Source organism: Carcharodon carcharias, chromosome 19 (assembly GCF_017639515.1).
Source record: "Carcharodon carcharias isolate sCarCar2 chromosome 19, sCarCar2.pri, whole genome shotgun sequence".
NCBI lineage: Eukaryota > Metazoa > Chordata > Chondrichthyes > Lamniformes > Lamnidae > Carcharodon > Carcharodon carcharias.
Window position 1 is genome coordinate 105230381 of NC_054485.1, and position 21771 is coordinate 105252151.

At 41.6% G+C, this 21771-nt stretch overlaps 1 protein-coding gene across 1 annotated transcript in view; it reads left to right on the top strand.

Annotated features, from left to right (window-relative positions):
• Positions 1–21771, top strand: part of LOC121291733 (butyrophilin subfamily 1 member A1-like) — an 81558-nt gene that overhangs the window by 25550 nt on the left and 34237 nt on the right. Inside the window, exon 7 of the mRNA XM_041213238.1 lies at positions 6224–6352. Coding sequence (XP_041069172.1) covers positions 6224–6352 — 129 coding nt within the window. The remainder of the gene's footprint in view (positions 1–6223; positions 6353–21771) is intronic.

Genomic DNA, 21771 nt, shown 5'->3' on the forward strand with positions numbered 1-21771 from the left:
AGAATCCTAAACTTGCAAAGTATCTTGATCTTACAATGTGGTGTATTGGAGATCTTAGACATTCAGCTTATTGCCATCTCCATTTTTATCATTCTATAATTTTTTTCATTTTATCATTTATATCAGGCCAGTCAACTCCTGCACATTGAAAGTAATGTCTAAGCCTCTGTGTTCTCTGGGACATATGCAGATTTTTGATAGCTGCCACTCACTAAAGGCCATTCTGGGTTGTTGAGAAGCCTTCTCTGATGTTGCTGCAGGCAGGGTCTTGGATTCTGCTGCCAGGCCAACCATTTGCTGCATATTTTCAGAAAGACTTTGTAGTGACTTTTGCAGCAAATCTGCTGCTATCAGCCTTTTCATGGGAGGACTGAGATCTTCGGACAAATACCTGAACATTACTACTTATTTTGAACAAAGCAAATGTGGGACAAGGACCCCTCATGATTCTTTCCCCTGTTGTCACAGCTGAGTATGATCCTAGTATCCCAATTGTCTCCCCCCGCAACCCCCAAACCCCTCTTCAGTTATTGGCTGAATGTCTGTTATCCCACCTCCTGTAGCTCATGATTCCTGAAATTTGTGTGCATTTTTTAATATCCATTCATGGGATATGTTCATGCGTTGCTGGCTAGCCCAGCACTATTGCCCTTGAGAAGGTGGTGGTGTGCTGCCTTCTTGAACTGCTGCAGTACCTGTAGGGTCGATTAACCCACAGTGCTGTTAGCGAAGGAGTTCCAGGATCTTGAACCAGTGACAGTGAAGGAATGGCAATTTAGTTTGAAATCAGGATGGTGCATGGCCTGCATGGGATCTTGCAGGTTGTGGTATTCTCATGCCCTTTTCTTTCCAGGTGGTAGAAGTGTGACAACAAAGTGCTTGTTACAGAGTGGTTTTTTTGAAAACAATTAGAGAATTCACAGTCTGGCCTACACCCGTGACTCCAGACCCATTAAATGTGGTTGACTCTTAACTGCATTCTGAAATGACCTAGCAATCCACTCAGTTGTACTGAACAACTACTGAAAAGTTGGAATGGAATGAATCAGGACAGAGCACCCAATATCGAGCTAAATTCTAAAAATGACAAAAGGCATATCTTGCTCAGTCAATCCTGCAAAGTCCTGCTTACCTGGGGATTCATATAACAATTGGGAGAGCTAACCCAAAGACTAGATGAGCAACAGCCTGACATGGTCATACTCATTAATTCTATACCTTACAGCCAGTCCCAGGCGCCTCCGTCACCATTGCTGTGATACACAGTTGGAAGGGAATTGCTCTGGGAGTCCTCAACATTGACTGTAGAACTCATGAACTCTCATGTTCTTAGGTCAAGCATAGGTAAGGGCATCTTCTGCTGTTTACCACCTACTATCCTCCCTTTGTTAATGAATGAGTAGTACTCTATTATCATGCCTAGTGCAGACATGAAGAAATAACAAATTTTAAAACTATATTTTAAAAAGTGAATACCAAAAGCTGCTTAAGGTAGCCCTAGCATATCATGTACATTGGTGGTATTCAGCTCCAGACAGCCCTGAGATTCAAGCAAATACCTAATTAAATTATGGAGAATCACAGCCACTTGTGAAATTCACAAATCCCTTTGTTAAGAATGCACCGTCACGAGAAAAGACTATAAGATATCAGTCAACTCATCTTCCTGCTTCCCCATGAACAAGAGAGACATCAAAACTCAATGGATGTTAGACAAATAAGAAATGGATCTCATTGACATTTCATTGTATTGTGATGGCTTCTCATCCCAAACATAATGATCCTGGCTGCTTGAAACCCTCAGGGTGTGAAAAGCAAGAACATGGGATGTTTATTGGCCTGCACACCACGTTATTTGGAAAAGGACTTTGGACTTGTAACAGGTCACATGGGTAATGCAGCCATATTTGTTACCTGCTTTTAAAATATAACAGTAGAAGCTGTTCAGAAAAAGATACCATCAAAAGTACCAGCTGAAAACCACCAAACCAGTTGCAAGCCAACTTAGCAGCCAAGGAAGTAAACAACAATACCTTGAAAGTGGGAGGACTCTTTCCTTCCCCAGCCTGTTCCAACCTCATGATCACCTGAGATAATACCTCCTGGTAATTAAATTACAAAGAGCCTTTCACTTACTGAGAATCCTCAGCTTTTACAAGAGCTTCCCCCACCCACCCTCACCGGCTAAGGCATCAATTCATCTAAGAAACTACAAATCTGCTGTGGAAGAGACTGAAATGAATCCCAATTGTAATCATTTTTTTCATCTGTATCTAATCTTTCTGTGTGATAGTTTGTGTGAGAGATCTTGTTTTAAGAAAACAAGGGCAAGTGTGCAATAATAAATAATCATCTTTATTTTGAAGTTCACAAAAGCTTGCTGCTGGAACCATCTAAGATAAGGTGAGATTGACTGCTCTTGACATCAAGACAGCATTTGACTGAGTGTGGCATCCAGGAGCCCTGGCAAAACTGGAGTTAATAGGAATCGGGGGAAAATTCTTCGTTGGTTGGCGTCATACCTAGTGCAAAGGAAGATGGTTGTGGTTGTTGGAGGTCAATCATCTTAGTTGCACGACGCAAGGGTCGTGTCTTAGGTTCAAATATCTAACTCCCCTCCTGACTCCCCAAAGCCTTTTCACTATCTACAAGGCACAAGTCAGGAGTGTGATGGAATACTCTCCACTTTCCTGGATGAGTGCAGCTCTAACAACACTCATGAAGCTTGAGTGTTTGGCACCCCTTCTGCAAATATTCACTCCCTCCACCACTGATGAACAGTAGCAGTAGTGTGTCCCATCTACAAGATGCATTGCAGAAACTCACCAACCTCCTTAGGCAGCACCTTCCAAACCCATGACCATTACCATCTGGAAGGACAAGGGCAGCAGATAGATGGGAATGCCATCACCTGGAAGCTCCTGTCCAAGCCACTCACCATTCTGACTTGGAAATATACCGCCGTTCCTTCATTGTTACTGGATCAAAATCCTGGATCTCCCTCTCTAACAGCACTTTGGTGTACATACACCAGGGGGACTGCAGTGGTTCAAGAAGGTAGCTCACCACCACTTTCTCGAGGGTAATTAGGGATGGACAATAAATGCTGGCCTAGCCAGAGATGCCCTCATCCTGTAAATGAATTTTTAAAAATGGGGACTGTATTAGAAAACCTGAAGATAAGAAAACACACGCATCTTACACATTACAACACTTTGATCATGAACAAGAATAAAACCAATAAACTCTGCCCTTGACACTATGTTGAACACCACTTGGAAGGTGCATGGAGGGTAGAAAGGGAACAGAATTTACTCTGGATGGATTCTTCTGTGTCCATCATTGCGTGTGGCTCAATAGCAACATTAAATGTTGAGCCGGCTGAGCCCTGAAGGACATATTTGCCAGGCTGAGCCTGTGGCAGATGGTGAGGGAACCAAGATAAGAGAAAAACACTGATCTCACCTTCCCTAATTTACCTATCAAAGATGTATCTGTCTATGACTGTATTAGTAAAAGTCACCATTGCACAATCCTTGTGAAGCTGAAGATTCATCTTCACACTAAGAATTCCCTCCATTGTGTTATGCTATATGGGATTCAGAACAGATCTACCAGCCAAAAAATTGGCATCCATGACCATTGTGGGCCATCATCAGCAGCAGAAATGTACAGTAAAATCCCGTTGTTCATGTGGGTTACATTCGCGTGAAATCTCGCAAATGGCAAAATCGTGAATGGTGAGCATACTTTATAATGGGAGTGAATTAGATAGGTTCTAATGCCAGGAGCAGCAGTAGACATATCTAAAAATGTGGTGTCGACGTGGTGTTAATCTGGTGAAGCTACAACACAGAACTACGAGCATGTTAAACAGCAAAGCAGCACACAATAGAACATAGATAAGTGATCCTACAATCTCTGTTTATTGCTGACCAATCATCTCAGCCTATCATGAAAGTACAATAATTTTCATCATATTTTTCTGGTTTATTGTGAAGTAGGTTTATGGGGGTAAGTATAGTTGGGTCTGTGTGTGTGATTTAATTACATTTGGAGTCAAGTCGACTGCAAGTTTAAATAATCAAAAGGAGCTCGGTGCTTCACATGCTTATGAGCAAACAAGGATGCTGGCTTAGCACGTAAGGTGTGAAAGAAATTTACATTTTTCGATAAATGAAGGGATTATTTGGATTTCAAAGGGATCTCAGTCTGTTTACAACTAGCCAGATAAGCAAGACTAAGGAATGTGTTTATTTTTCCCCGAGGTTACTGACAATATATAGTGACAACATGAAAATGTTATATTATGAGGGGGGAATACAGTTTCAAAGACATAAGAAACAATAGAATTTACATATTAAAAAGAGAGAAACATATATAAAAGGAAAATGAAGGGAGTGAAAGGAGATGGCCATGTAAGATTTAACAAGAGTTTATGAAAAGCCTTAAGGGAGCCTCCAGCATTTGTGCATAAATCTGCTGTCTAACGAAACTGAAGCTGGTGAAAAGATATTTGGAATTCCAAAGTCCAGGGTATTGTGTTAACTTGCTGCATCTATGTTCAATCTAAAATCTATTTTCATCAGTTGCCTTAAAGGGAGTGTAACTGGGACTCAGGTTGATCTGGAATTTTAGAAGTTATTATCATAGTAATTGTCTTAGTATGTGCTTGAAATCTTTTATTTTGACAATAATTTAAATTTAATTTTTTAAATCTTTAAAGGTCTTGAGAACTTATTGCTTCGAATTCAGTGCACACCTCTCGTAATAAATACATATTGCAAAAGCATTATGCTAGCGTGACCAAGTTTCCCTCATTGATTTGGTCTGCCTGCCACATCACAACACAGCCCCAGGGTGACACTGCAGGAGTTCCGTAGTGTAGTATCTCTGGCCCAAACGTCTTCAGCTGCTTCATCAATGACTTTCCCTCCTCATAATGTACTAAGTGGGGATGTTTTGCTCATGATTGCACAGTGTTCAGCTGTGACTCTTCAGATACTGAAGTCCATGTCCATATGCAGCAAGACCAGGACAACATTCAAGCTTTGGCTGATAAGTGGCAAATAATCTCTCCATTGCACCAGTGCAAGGAAATGACCATTTCCAACAAGATAGAATCTAATCATCTTTCCTTTCAACAACATTACCATTGCTGAATTTATTTGTTTTTTCATGGGATGTGGGTATCACTGACCAGGCCAGCATTTTTTGCCCGTCCCTAATTTCCCATGCGCTAAATGGCTTGATGGGCAATTTCAGAGGACAGTTACGAGTAAACCACATTACTGTGGTTCTGGAGGCACTTGTGGGCCAGACCAGGTAAGGATAGCAGATTTCCTGCACTAAAGGACATTCATGAACCAAGTGGGCTTTTATGACAATCGATGATAGTTTCATGATTGCCATTACTGAGACTAATTTTCAATTCCAGATTTTATTAATTAAATTTAAATTCCACCAGCTGCTATGGTCGGATTGAACTCATGTCCCGAGAGCATTACCCTTGGTCTTTGGATTTAGAATTCTGTGACATTACCACCGTCTCTCACTCACCAGCCAAACCTTGGGGTTACCATTGACCAGAAACTTAAATGGCTCAGTCGTATAAATACTGTAGCTACAAGATCAGGTCAGAGACTGCTAATTATGTGGTGAGTAACTCACCTCTTGACTCCCCAAAGCCTGTCCACCAGGACAGGAATACTCTCCACTTGCCTGGTTGAGTGCAGCTCCAGCAACACTCAAGAGGCTCAGCACCATCCAAGACAAAGCAGCTCACTTGATCCACACTCCATCTACTACCTTAAACATTCACTTCCTCCACTGCCAGAACACAGTCTGTACCATCTACAAGATGCAATGCAGCAACTCGCCTAGACTCCTTCAAAAGCACCTTACAGACACATGAGCTCTAGCAATTAGAAGGACAGGGGCAGCAGACACACTGGAAAACCACCATCTGCAAATACCTCTTCAAGCCACACACCACCTTGACTTGAAACTATATCACCATTCCTTCACTATCACGAGATCAAATTCCTGGGACTCCCTTCCTAACAGCATTGTGCGTGTACCTGTGCTAGCTACAAGACGCAACTGCTCATCACCACCTTCTCTAGAGCAGTTAGGGATGGTCAACAAATGCTGGCCTTGGAAGGAACATTTGCATCCCATGGAAAAAAATACTGATACTGACCCTGTTTTTTTTTAACCTTAGATGAATTCTTCCCTAAAGTCAATGTGATCAACGCCTGGCTGATAACTTTCTGGGTGGTTGCAGGCCTTGTGGTTACGGCTATTGCTGCTGATGTTATACTCCACCGAAAAGAAGATAAAATGATTCAAGGTAGGAGCACAAATAATAGTCCAACATTATTGTGTTAAAAAGGTTTACAAATCTGAAATTTATGTATGGAAATTAAGGACAAAATCTGTCAACAAATTGCAATTGAATTATAATTGTAGGAGATTTTAATTACTCAAAAATTAGACTGCAATTGAAAAATGTGATGACAGTTAAGGTTTGTTTGAGTAGAATCTCTTAATCAATGTACTGCTAATCCAATGAAGAAAGAAACATTACCTGGCTCAGGCTTATAAGGGGATAAAGAAGACATAATTTGTTTTTATTCATTTTTGGGAAATGAAGATTGCTGGCCAGGTTACTATTTATTGTTCATCCTTAATTGCCCTTGAAATGGAGTTGGCGAGATGTGTTCTTGGACCACTGTAGTCTAATTGGTGTTGGTACACCCATTGTGGTTTTTTTGCGGCATTTTGATAGAATTGAGAGCCTTGTTAGGCAGTTTCAGAGAGCAGTTAAGAGTCAACCACTTTGCTTTGGTTCTGGCAGGTTTCCTCTCCTGCAGAATAATCTGTAGTTTTGGTGTCATTATCAATGAGACTATCCTTTCATTTCAGATTAACTGAAATTAAGTTTCCCCCAGCTGTCATGTGGGATTTGAGTTCATGGGTGGAATTTTATGGCCCCTTCCACCAGTGGGATTTTGCAATCCCACCAAAGTCAGTGAAGTTTTGAATGGCTCACCGCATTTTACAGCCTCACCCCTGTTGCGACGGGGCTGTAAAACTCTGCCCACATGTCTCCGGGGCATTAGTTCAGCTCTCTGTATTACTAGTTAAGTAACATTATGCTACTTCCCCAAAGGTAGAGCAACATCAGAGAAGCTTTGAGTGTGATAAGACCATAATACGTAGGAGCAGAAGTAGGCCATTTGGCCCATCGAGTCTGCTTCTCCACTCAATGAGATCATGGCTGATCTGATAATCCTCAACTCCACTTTCCTGCCTTTTCCCTATAACCCTTGATTCCCTTACTAATTAAAAATCTGTCTGCCTCAGCCTTGAATATACTTAATGATCAAGCCTCTACAGCCCTCTGCAGTAAAGAACTCCACAGATTGACTACCCTCTGAGAGAAGAAATTCCTCCTCATCTCTGTCTTAAATGGGTGACCCGTTACTCTGAGATTCTGCCCTCTGGTCCTAGATTCCCACAAGGGGAAACAACCTCTCAGCATCTACCCTGTCAAACGCTCTAAGAATCTTTTATGTTTTAATGAGGTCGCCTCTTATTCTTCTAAACTCCAATGAGTACAGGCTCAACCTACTCAACTTCTCATAAGAAAATCCCTCCATACCCAGGATCAACCTAGTGAACCTTCTCTGGACAGCCTCTATTATCAATGTATTTTTCCTTAGATAAAGGGATCAAAAGTGTTCACAGTATTCTAGGTGTGGTCTAACTAATGCCTTGTATAGTTTTAGCAAGACTTCCCTATTTTTATACTCCATTCCCTTTGAAATAAAGGCCAACATTGCATTTGCCTTCCTTATTACCTGCTGAACTTGTATGCTAGCTTTTTGGGATTCATGCACGAGGACTCCCAAATCCCTCTGTGCTGCAGCTTTCTGCAGTCTTTCTCCATTTAAGTAATATTCCGCTCCTCTATTCTTCCTGCCAAAGTGCATAACCTCACATTTTCCCACATTATATTCCATCTGCCAAGTTTTTGCCCACTCACTTAACCTGTCTATATCCCTCTGTAGAGGCTTCGTGTCATCCCCACCACTTGCCTTCATTTTTGTGTCATCCGCAAACTTGGCGATTCACTTTCCTCAACCAAGTCATTAATATATATTGAAAATAATCGTGGCCCAGCACTGATTCCTGTGGCACTCCACTAGGTTGCCATCCTGAAAATGCTCCCCTTATCCCAACTCTCTGTCTTCTATTAATTAGCCAATCCTCTATCCATGCTAAAATACTACCCTCAACACCAATGGCTCTTGTCTTTTTAACTAGCCTTGTGTGCGGTACCTTATCGAACGCCTTTTGGAAATCCAAATATATTACATCTACTGGTTCCCCTTTGTCTATCCTGCTTGTTACATCCTCAAAGAATTCTAATAAATTTGCCATGCATGATTTCCCCTTCATGAAGCCATGTTGACTCTGCCTGATTATATTATGCATTTCTAAATGCTCTGCTATTACATCCTTTATAATAGATTCTAACATTTTCCCAATGATGGATGTTAAGCTAACTGACCTGTTTTTTCTCTTCCTCCCTTTTTGAATAAGGGTGTTATCTTGGCAGTTTTCTAAGCCTCTGGGACTTTTCCAGAATCTTAGGATTCTTGAAAGATTACTTCCAGTGCATCCACTATCTCTGTAGCTACTTTCTTTAATACCCTAGGATGCAACCTATCAGGTCCAGAGGACTTACTGGCCTTTAGCCCCATTAGTTTCCCTAGTACTTTTTCCCTAGTGATGATTATTGTATTTATTTCCTCTCCCTCCCTTTTGTCCCTTGGCTATTTAGTATTTTTGGAATGTTATTGGTGTCTTCTACCATGAAGACTGATGCAACGTATTTATTCAACTCCTCTGTCATTCCCTGGTTCCCCATTATTATTTCCCCAACCTCATTCTGTAAGGGGCCTTTGTTCTCTTTGGCCTCTCCCTTCCTTTATATATTTAAGAAGCCCTTACTGTCTGTTTTTATATTACTTACTAGTTTACCTTTAAGGTTTATTTCCTCCCTCTTTATAACTTTTTTGGTCATCTTTTGTTGGTTTTTAAAAACTTTCCCAATCCTCTGGTTTACCACTAATTCTTGCCAAAATCCTTAACTTCCTTGGTTAACCATGGTTGGTTCATCCCCTTCCTAGAATCCTTCTTCCTCACTAGGATATATCTTTGTTGTGAATCATGAACTATTTTCTTAAATGTCTGCCATTGTTCATCAACTGTCTTTTCTGCTAAACTCCTTTCCCAGTCCACTTCCTCCAACCCTGCCCTAAATCCTGTGTAATTACCCTTACTTAAGTTTAGCACAGTTGTTTCCGACTCAAGTTTCTCATTCTCAAATTGAATGCTAATTCCGACTGTTTCCTAGGGGATCTTTTACTCTAAGATCATTTATTAAACCTGCGTCATTACACATTACCAGAGCTAAAATAGCCTGACCCCTGGTTGGATCCACAACATATTGTTTTAGGACACTATCTCAAATACATCTTATGAATTCTTGTTCGTGGCTACCTCTGTTTATTTGATTCGCCCAGTCTACATGAAGATTAAAGTCACCCATGATTAATGTACTGCCTTTTTAACATGCCCTCATTATCTCCTGATTTATTCTCTGTCCTACAATGTAGCTGTTGCTTTGGGGCCTATAGACTACTCCCGCAAGTGCCTTCTTCCCCTTGTCATTTCTTACCTCCATCCATCCTTTAATCCAAGATCATTTCTTGCTATCGTATTTATTCCATCTCGTACTAACAAAGCTACCCCACCACACTCTCCTTCCTGCCTGCCCTTTCAAAAAGTCACATTCCCCTGAATATTTAGTTCCCAGCTTTGATCTCCTTGTAGCTATGTCTCCGTAATGGCTATAAGATCATACCCATTAACCTCTATTTGTGCCGTTATTTCATTTATTTTGTTCTGAATACTATGTGCATTTAAGTAAAGAGCTATTAATTTTGTCTTTGTATCATTTTTCCCCTTTTGACCCTATCTGCTGCTTTTTTTAATATTTGTACACTCTGTCCCTTCCTGTCACTCTCTGGGTATCATTACCTAAATAGCTGCTCTGCAACGCTGCCATATCGTTTTGCTTTCCCTCCTCTCCTCTATTTAGTTTAAAATGCTCTCTACAGCGCTCATTATTCGATTTTCCAGGACTCTGGCCCCGGCATGGTTCAAGTGAAGTCTACCCCACTGGAACAGCTCTCTTCTACCCCAGTGCTGCCACCAGTGCCCCATGAATTGAAATCCATTGCTTCCACGCATTTAATTCCTTGACTTTATTTACCTTATGCCAGTTTGCCCTGACTCCAATAGTAATCCTGAGATTATTACTTTGGAGGTTTTACTTTTTAATTTAGCTCCAAACTGTTCAAATTCTTTCAGCAGGACCTCCTTTCTAGTTCTATCAATGTCGTTGGTACCAAAATGGATGACGACATCTGGATCCCTCCCCATCTACTTCAAGTTCCTCCCCAGCTCTGAGGAGATCTCCTTAACCCTGGCAGACAGCACAGCCTCTGGGATGCATGCTCATGGCTGCAGAAAACAGTATCTATCCCCCTAATTATACTGTCCCCTACCACTACTACATTTCTATTTCCTCCTCCCACTCGTATGGCTCCCTGAACCATGGTGCAGTGGTCAGCTCGCTCATCCTGTCTGCAGTCCCTGCTCACGTCCACACAGCTTGCAAGAACCTCAGACCTGTTGGACAGTTGCAGGGTCTGAGGCTCCTCGAATGTTGCTCCTGGGTCCCTATACCTGCCTCACCTGCAGTCACACTCTCCCGTTCCTGATCACAGACCAAATTTGAATTACCTAATCTGAGTGGTGTGACCACCTCCTGAGCAACGTGTCCAGGTAACATTCTCCCTCACTGATGCAGCGCAATGTCTGCAGCTCGGACTCCAGCTCCTCAACTTGGATCCAAAGTTCCTTGAGCTGCAAACAATTAATTACTGTAGTATCTCTGCTCTTTATACCTGAAGAATCCCACACTCTTTACACTTTATTGTAATTAATTTCTTTTATACCACTATCAATCTTATACATAACAAATTATTTTTAAGGAAGAGAAAATAAAGACTAAAGACGTAAAGAAAAATTAAAGACATTAATTTTACTTTAAAAACTAGAAATACCATTCCTACTCGCCAATCAGCTGTTCTCCGTGCTCTTTTTTAAATGAAGTCTCACCACTCTTTTTAAATGAAACCTCCGTGCTCTTTTTAAAATTAAATCTCCCCGCTCTCTGCGCTTTTTTTAAAATGAAGCCTCCCTGTACTCAACACTCTTTTTAAAATTAAGTCTCCCCACTCTCCGCGCTCTTTTTAAAATGAGGCCTCCCTGCTCTTTGCATTCTTTTTAAAAATGAAGTCTCCCCTCACTCTGTGCTCTTTTTAAAATGAAGTCTCCCCACACTCTGTGCTCTTTTTAAAATGAAGTCTCCCCTCACTCCGTGCTCTTTTTCAAATGAAGTCTCCCTACTCTCCATGCTCTTTTTAAGAATGAAGTCTCCCTGCTGCCCCCATTCTTTTTAAAATGAAGTCTCTGCACTCTTTTTAAAGAAAATTAAACTAAACTAAAATATAACTGGATTTAGAACTGGAGTAGAACAAAAATCTAACTGAGCCTTGGACATATTCAATGGCCCAGCCTCCACTGTTCTCCGGGAAAGGGAATTCCAAAGACTAACAATCCTCTGAGAGAAAAAAATTGTCCTCGTCTCTGTCTTAAATGGGAGACCCCTTATTTTTAAGTGTCCCATAGTTCTAGACTCCCACGCACATCCTCCCAGCATCCACACTGTCAAGTCCCTTCTGGATCTTATATGTTTCAATAAGATCACCCCATTCATATAAACTCCAATTGGTATAGGTCCAATCAGCTCAACCTCCTTCATCCCAGTGAACATTTTCTGAACTGCTGCTAATGCGATTATATTCTTTCTTATGTAAGGAGACCAAAATTACACACAGTTAAATGTGGTCGAAGGCCCTGTAGAACTGTAGCAACAGTCCCCTAATTTTATAATAAATTCCCCTTGCAGTAACCACCAGCTTTACATTTGCCTTCCTAATCACTTGCTGTACCTGCATACTAACCTGTTATGATTCATGTACCAGAACCCCAGATCCCTCTGTACCATGAAGTTCTGCAGTATCTCTTCATTCAAATAATATACTGCTTTTCTATTCTTCCTGCCAAAGATGACAAGTTCACATTTTCCCACATTTTATTGCATATGCCGACTTTTTGCTTACTCAGTTAATCCATCAAAATCCCTTTGTAGACTCCTTATGTCCTCTTGACAACCTACTTTCCTACCGACCTTTGTGGCGTCAGCAAATTTAGACACCATACATTTGGCCCCTTCATCTTAGTCATTGATGTAGATTGTAAGTAATTGAGGCCTGATCCCTGTGGCACTCCACTAGAAACAGCTTTCCAATCCAAAACTAATCATTTATCCTACTCTCTGCTTCCTGTTCACTAATCAATCCTCTATCTATGCTAATATGTTACCGCCTACACCATGAGGTCTTATTTTATGCAGTAAACTTTGTTGTGGTACCTAATCAAATGCCCTTTGGAAATGTAAGTACACCTCATCTACAGGTTCTCCTTTATCCACCTTGATTGTTGCTTCCCAAAGTATGTCTAATAAATTAGTCAAACATGATTGCACTTCACAGAAGTATATTGATTCTACCTTATTGTATTATGGTTTTCTAAATGTCCTGCTATTACCTTCTTAATTACCTTCTTAATAGATTCTAGCATTTCGCCTGTGACAGGTGTTAGGCTGCTATGGCACAGTGGATGGTAAATGCTGAGCTGCTCAAATCCCTGAGGGAAACATTTGTGGTTCATCGTTTGTAAGGGCTATATTCTGTAACCGTGAGGAGCAAGGAAGAGGGCCCTAGAGTAATTGATATTATTTGATATTAAGTATCTTTCAAAAGGTTTAATTTAATTTAAAAAGCTAAGTCATGGCAGGAGAGCTGAAAGCCGTGGTGTGCCCCTCCTGCTCTATGTGGGAAGCCAGGAACATTTCCAGTGCCCAGGACCAGCATGTGTGTGGAAGTGTCTCCAGCTGCAGCTCCTGGAAGCCCGGGTTTCGGAGCTGGAGCGGCGGCTTGGGACACTGCGGAGCATCCGTGAGGCGGAGAGCATCGTGGATAGCATGTATATAGTGGTGGTCACAACGCCGGCTAAGAGTCCACAGGCAGGAAGGGAATGGGTGACCACCAGGCAGAGCAAGAGGACCAAGCAGACAGTGCAGGAATCTCCTGTGGTTATTCTCCTGCAAAACAGACATACTGCTTTGGATGCTGTTGGGGGGAATGGCCTCTCAGGGGAAAGCAGTATCGGCCAAACTCGTTGCGCCACAGTTGGCTCTGCTGCATAGGGGAGGAGTAAAAAGTGTGAGATTGCAATAGTTATAGGGGATTCAATTGTAAAGGGAATAGATTGGCGTTTCTGTGGCCGCAAATGAGACTCTAGGATGGTATGTTGCCTCCCTGGTGCTAGGGTCAAGGATATCTCAGAGCGGCTACAAGACATTCTGAAGGGGGAGGGTGGACAGCCAGTGGTCGTGATACACATTGGTATAAATGACATAGGTAAAAAAAGGGATGAGGTCCTAAAAGCAGAATATAGGGAGTTATGAAGTAAGTTGAAAAGTAGGACCTCAAAGGTAGTGATCTCAGGATTACTACCAGTGCCATGTGCTAGTGAGAGTAGAAATAGCAGGATATATCGGATGAATACACGGCTGAAGATATGGTGTGAGGAGGAGGGTTTCAGATTCCTGGGACATTGGGACCATTTCTGGGGGAGGTGGGACCAGTACAAACTGGGCGGGTTACTCCTGAGCAGGACTGGAACTGATGTCCTAGGAGGAATATTTGTGAGAGTAGTTAGGGAGGGTTTAAACTAAAATGACAAGGGGATGGGAACCTATTCAAGGAGTCAGAGGAGGGAGAATCAAGGACAAGAACAAAAGACAGGGGAATCAGAAAAGTAGGCAGAGAAATCAAGGGCAAGAGTCAAACAGGGCCTCAGTGAAAAATAGTGGGAACAGGACAAGTAATGTTAAAAAGACAAGCCTTAAGGCTTTGTGCCTTAACACGAGGAGCATTCGCAATAACGTGGATGAATTAACCGCGCAAATAAATGTAAACAGTTATGATATAGTTGGGATTACGGAGACATGGCTGCAGGGTGACCAGTGATGGGAACTGAACATCCAGGGGTATTCAGTATTTCGGAAGGACAGACAAAAAGGAAAAGATGGTGGAGTTGCATTGCTGGTTAAAGAGGAAATTAACGCAATAGTGAGGAAAGATATTAGCTCCGATGACGTGGAATCTTTATCGATAGAGCTGAGAAACACTAAGGGGAAAAAAATGTTAGTGGGGGTTGTATATAGACCCCACAAACTGTAGTGGTGATGTTGGAAATGGCGTTGAACAGGAAATTAGAGATGCATGCAGTAAAGGAATATCTGTAATTATGGGTGACTTTAATCTGCATATCGATGGGCAAATCAAATTAGTAACAATACCGTAGAGGAGGAATTCTTGGAGTGTATACGGGATGTTTCTCTGGACCAATACGTTGAGGAACCAACTAGAGAACAGACCATTCTAGACTGGGTATTGTGTAATGTGAAAGGAATAATTAGCAATCTATTTGTGCAAGGCCCTTTGGGGATGAGCGACTATAATATGATAGAATTCTTCATCAAGATGGAGAGTGACGTGGTTGATTCTGAGACTAGGGTCTTGAATCTTAATAAAGGAAACTACAAGGGTATGAGATGCGAGTTGGCTATGATGGATTGGGAAACGTTACTTAAAAGGATGATGGTGGATAGGCAATGGCAAACATTCAGAGCACACGGGTGAACGGCGACAATTGCTTATTCCTGTCTGGCGCAGAAGTAACATAGGAAAGGTGGCCAAACCATGGTTTACAAAGGAAATTAGAGATAGTATTAGATCTAGATCTAAGGAAGAGGCATACAAATTGGCCAGAAAAAACAACAGACCTGAGGATTGGGAGCACTTTAGAATTCAGTAAAGGAGGACCAAGGGATTGATTAAGAAGGGGAAAATAGAGTGCTAGAGTAAGCTTGCAGGGAACATAAAAACTGACTAAAAGTTTCTGTAATTGTGTGAAGAGAAAAAGATTGGTCCTTTACAGTCTGAAACAGGGGAATTTATAATGGGGAACAAAGAAATGACTGACCAAATAAATATATACTTTGGTCCTGTCTTCACAAAGGAGGACATAAATAACACACCAGAAATGTTGGGGAACACAGGGTTTAGTGAGAGGGAGGAACTGAAAGAAATCAGTATTAGTAGGGAAATGGCGTTGGAGAAATTGATGGGATTGAAGGCCGATGAATCCCCAGGGCCTAATAATCTACATCCCAGAGTACTTAAGGAAGTGGCCCTAGAAATAGTGGATGCATTGGTGGTCATCTTCCGAGATTCTATAGACCCTGGAACTGTTCCTACAGGTTGGAGGGTAGTTAATGTAACCCCACTATTTAAAAAGGGAGGTAGAGAGAAAACGGAATTACGACCAGTCAGCCTGACGTTGGTAGTGGGGAAAATTTTCGAGTCCATTATAGAAGATTTGATAGCTAAGCACTTGGAAAACAGTGGCAGAGCATGGATTTACGAAACGAAAATCATGCTTGACAATCTACTGGAATTTTTCGGGGATGTAACTAGTATAGTTGTGAGGGGGAGCCGGTGGATGCGGTTTATTTGGACTTTCAGAAGGCTTTTGACAAAGTCCCACATAAGAGATTAGCGTGTAAAATTAAAGCGCATGGGATTGGGGGTAGTGTATTGAGATGAATAGAAAACTGGTTGACAGATAGGAAACAAAGAATAGGAATAAATGGGTCTTTTTCCGAATGGCAGACAGTGACCAGTGGGTACTGCAGGGATGGGTGCTGGGACCCCAGCTATTCACAATATATATTAATGATTTAGATGAGGGAGCTAAATGTAATATCTCCAAATTTGCAAATGACACAAAGCTGGGAGGGAGGGTGAGCTGGGAGGGAGGGTGAGCTGTGAGGAGGATGCAGAAATGCTTCAGTGTGATTTGGACAAGCTGAGTGAGTGGGCAAATGCATGGCAGATGCAGTATAATGTGGATAAGTGTGAGGTTATCCACTTTGGTAGCAAAAACCATGAATGGCTATAAATTGAGAGAGGGAAATGTGCAACGAGATCAGGGCATCCTTGTACACCAGTCGCTGAATTTAAGCATGCAGGTGCAGCAGGCGGTAAAGAAGGCAAATGGTATGTTGGCCTTCATAGCCAGAGGATTCAAGTATAGGAGCAGGGATGTCTTGCTGCAATTATACAGGGCCTTGGTGAGGCCACACCTGGAATATTGTGTGCCGTTTTGGTCTCCTTGTCTGAGGAGGGATGTTTTTGCTATCGAGGGAGTGCAGTGAAAGTCTACCAGACTGATTCCTGGGATGGCTGGACTGACATATGAGGTGAGATTGAGTCGGTGAGGGTTATATTCGCTGGAGTTCATAAGATTATGGGGGATTCATAGAAAGCTATAAAATTCTAACAGGACTAGACAGGGTAAATGCAGGAAGGATGTTCCAGATGGTGGGGGAGCCCAGAACCAGGGGTCACCCACAGTCTGAAGATACATGGTAGACCATTTAGGACTGAGATGAGGAGAAATTTCTTCACCCAGCGAGTGGTGAGCCTGTGGAATTCGTTACCACAGAAAGTAGTTGAGACCAAAGTATTATATGTTTTCAAGAAGGAGTTAGATATGGCTCTTGGGGTGAAAGGGATCAAAGGATATGGGGAGAAAACGGGAGCAGGCTATTGAGTTGGATGATCAGCCATGATTATAATGAATGGTGGACCAGGCTCGAAGGGCAGAATGGCCTGCTCCTATTTTCTATGTTTCTATGAAACAGCTGCCACAACTGTTTTGCAATTTGTTTTTTTATTTCAAGATGCATGCCTTGAATTCAGTAGAAATAAGTCCACCAAGTCTTAGAGGTTTTTTACAAAACTAAATTAAACATTTATTAATAAAAAAAAATGATTTTAGGCACATACATAGGTCTACAAATTACTACTATGATAACTCCTAGCTCCCCTAATTAATCTAACTCCCAGTTACACCTCCGTCAAGGCAACAGTAAAACAACATAGATTTCAGCAGACCCAGACAAAGCTGGATGGTGATATTTAAAATGAACTCTCTTAGCTTCGGTTCCTGGAAACAGCAATTTGGTACAAAGAGGCTGGAGGCTTTTCACTCTTGTTAGATCTTAGAGTGCCTTCTTTCCTTACACATAACCTCACCTTCTTTCCACAGGTTTCTCCCTTTTTAATGTAAATCTCATTGTTCCAATATGTCTTTGCAACTTTACTTTCCCCATAATATAAATCTTCCATAGTACTCATACTATCAGTAACCTTTGGGAAAAATAAACACATTTTTAGCACTTTTAGTGATTGCTTTAATTTCCTCCCTCCCTTTTACCTCAACTATCCTTGGGATTTTTTATGTGTCTTCTACAGCGCATACAGATACACAATACCTGTTCAACACTTCAGCTATTTCCTTGTTTCCCATTATTAATTCCCGAGTCTTGCCCTGGATCAATGTTGACTTTAATTATTCATCTCCTTTTTAACTACTTGTAGAAACGCTATTTGTCTTTTTAAAAATATTTCTAGCTAGCTTTCTCTCATACTCTAATTTCTCCTTCCTTAATTTTTTTTTAGTCATTCTTTGCTGGTTTCTCAAATCTTCTGACCTACCGCTAATGTTGGCTAAATTGTATGCTTTTTCTTTCATAGAGTTATAGAGGTCTACAGCACAGAAAAAGACCCTTTGGCCCATTGAGTCTGCGCTGGTCAAATAATTACCTGACTATTCCAGTCCCATTTCCAGCACTAGGCCCATAGCCTTGTATACCATGGCATCACAAGTGCACATCTAAATACTTCTTAAATGTTATGAGGGTATCTGCCTCCACCACCCTTTCAGGCAGTGAGTTCCAGATTCCCACCATCCTCTGGGTGAAAAAAATTCTTCCTCATATCCCCTCTAAATCTCCTGTCCCTTACCTTAGACCTATGCCCCCTGGTTATTGATCCCTTCACCAAGGGGAAAAGTTCCTTCCTGTCTACCCTATCTATGCCCCTCATAATTTTATACACCTCAATCATGTCCCCCCTCAATCTCCCCTACTCCAAGGAAAATAACCCCAGTGAATACAATCGCTCCTCATATCTAAAACCCTCCAGTCCAGGCAACATCCTGGTAAATCTCCTTTGCACTCTCTCTAGTGCACTCACATCCTTCAAAAAATGCGGATTCCATAATTGCACGCAATAATCTTGCTGTGGCCTAATCAGCGTTTTATACAGTTCCAGCATAACCTCCTTGCTCTTATATTCTGTGCCTCGGCTAATAAAGGCAAGTATCCCATATGCCCTCTTAACTATCTTATCTACCTATCCCATTACCTTAAGGGAACAGTGAACGTGCACACCAAGGTACCCCGATCCTCGGTGCTTCCCGGGGTCCTACTATTCATTGTGTATTCCCGTGCCTTGTTTGTCCTGCCCAAGTGCATCACCTCATACTTATCTGTATAAATTCCATTTGCCACTGATCAGCCCATCTGACCAGCCCGTCCATATTCTCCTGTAATCTAATCCTCACTATTTCCCACCCCATCAATTTTCGTGTCATCCGCGAACTTACTGATCAACCCTCCTACATTCAAATCTAAATCGTTTATATATACCACAAACAGCAAGGGACCCAACACCGATCCCTGTAGAGCCCCACTGTACACAGGCATCCAGTCACAAAAACCCCTTGACCATCACCCTCTGCTTCCTGCCACTCGGCCAATTCTGGATCCAATTTGCCAAATTGCCTTGGATCCCATGAGCTCTTACCTTTGTTATCAGTCTCCCATGCGGGTCCTTATCAAAAGCCTTGCTGAAGTCCAAGTAGACTACGTCAAATGCATTGCCCTCATCTGTACACCTGGTCACCTCTTCAAAAAAAATCAATCAAATTGGTGAGACATGACCTCCCCTTAATAAATACATGCTGACTGTCCTCAATTAATCCCTGCCTCTCCAAGTGTAGATTAATTCCATCCCTCAGAGTTGCTTCCAATAGTTTCCCCACCACTGAGGTTTAGACTGATTGGCCTGTAGTTCCCTGGTCTATCCCTTCCTCCCTTCTTGAATAATGGTACCGCATTGGCTGTCCTTCAGTTTTCTGGCACCTCTCCTGTGGTCAACGAGGTATTGAAAATTATTGCCAGCGCCCCTGCTATCTCCTCCCTTGTCTCACTCAACAGCCTGGGATACATTTCATCCAGGCCTGAAGATTTATCTACATTTAATCCTGCCAGACCACTTAGAATAGAACCTCCTCCCTTTCTATGCTAATTTAAAAAATTATATCACAGTCCTTCTGCCTGACCTCCATAACCATGTCGTCCCTCTCACTTGTGAACACCGACAGTTTCAGTTGATACTATCCTTAACTTCCTTGGTTAGCCATGGATGGTGCATCCTCATAGAGTATTTCTTTCTTAAAGGAATATATCTTTGCTGAAATTGCAAAGTATCTCCTTTCATGTTTGTCACTGATTCTCTACTGTCCTACCTTTTAACATATTTTCCTAGTTCACTTTAACCAACTCTGTCCTCATACTGTTGTAATTGCCTTTATTTAGTTTTAAGAAATTTAATTTTAATTCTAAGACTAGTCTTAGACACACAATTCTCATCCTCAAATTGAATGTGAAATTCTATCATGTTATAATCACTGTTGTCTAGAGGCTTCTTTACGATGAAATCATTAATTAATTCTGGCTCATTGCACAGTACGAGGTCTAAGATAACCTGTTCCCTGTTTGGCAGTAGAAGCTCCTACTCGAAAAAATTGTCTCAAATGTGCTCTATGAATTCATCTTCCTTTGCCAGTCTGATTTGTCCAATCCATATGAAGATTAAAATCATCCATGATTATTACAATGTCTTTCTTACAAGACCCCATTAATTTTTCCTGTCTACTCTGTCAGAGTGTTAGTGTAGCTAATATTAGGGGACCTATAAGCTACTTCCACAAGTGACTTCTTAGCTTTGCTGTTTCTTATCTCTATCCAAACCGAGTATACATTGATCTTCTGAATGAAGTCATCTCTCACTACTGTACTAATGTCTGTTTTCTAGCCTAGTTTCCCAGTTCAGTTCAGCTAGCTCGGCTTTCATCCCCACATAGTTGCCCTTATTTAAGTTTGAGATGCTAGTCTTAGACCCGCTCTTCTCCTTTTCAAACTGAATGTAAAAATCAATCATATTGTGGTCGCTGCTGAGTACGGGTGCCTTTACTCTGAGGTCATTAATTAATCCTGTCACAATACACAATACCAAGTCTAATATAACCTGCTCTCTGGTTGGTTCCAGAACATGTTGCTCTAAGAAGCTATCTTAAAAGCATTCTAAGAACTGCTCATCCAGGTTACAACTGTCAATCTGATTTTTCCAGTTTATGTAGATTAAAATCACCCATGATTATTGCTGTCCCTTTATCACAAGCACACAATATTTTCTCTTGAATACTTTGTCCTACTGTGGCTACTGTTAGGGGGCCTGTAGACCACTCCCACTAATGACTTTTCCCCCAACTATTCCTCATTTCCACTCAAACTGATTCTACATCCTGTTCTCCTGAACCAAGGTCATCTTTAACTATTGCACCAATGCCCTCTTTGACTAACAGTGCTACCCCTCCACCTTTACCTAGCTTCCTATGCTTCTTGAATGTCTTGTACCCGTCAATATTAAGGACCCAATCTTTGTTGTCCTGCAGCCACGCCTCCATAATTATTATCAGATCATATTTATTTACTTCACTGTGGGCTGTCAATTCATTTACTTTGTTATGAATGCTATGTGCATTCAGATAGAGAGCGTTTGGTTTTGCCTTCTTGTTACCTTTGTAATATCTAGTCATGACTGTTGAATTATTCTTAGGTTTTTTTTCTCTCTGTCTCTTCCTGCCATTCTCTGACCCTCATTTCTCATATTACTATTTTGCTCTATTGTCTTGACTCTACACTTGAATTGCTACCTATACCCAAACTTGATCCCTCACCCCTCTTGTTTAGTTTAAAGCTCTCTCTACTTCCCTAGTTATGCAATTTGTGAGGATACTCGTCCCAGCACGGTTCAGGTGTAAAGCGTCCCACTGGTACAGCCACCACTTTCCCCAGTGCTGATGCTAGTGCACCACCAATCTGAACCCACTTCCCTCACACCAGTCTTTGAGCCACGCATTCATCTCTAATTTTATTTACCCTATGCCACTTTTCACATGGCTCAGCTGAAGAGATGTTACACTCTCCGATCCCGCAATGACCAAACGAGACTCAAGCTTCCTTTTAGTTGTTGTTATAGTAAATATGAAAAGGGCGGGTCAGGTCTGGGAGCCCCAAAGCTGTTGCAGTAGCAAGCCGCTATTTAATCTCAGCATACGCTCTCTCACACTCTGGGGTCCAGTCAAGGTCTTGTAAGCATTCCTTACATGGTTGCCCTCCCTTGATTAATTCTTGCATCAGTCTTACTTTTTGTAGCTTGCAGGCACATTAATATAGTCAGT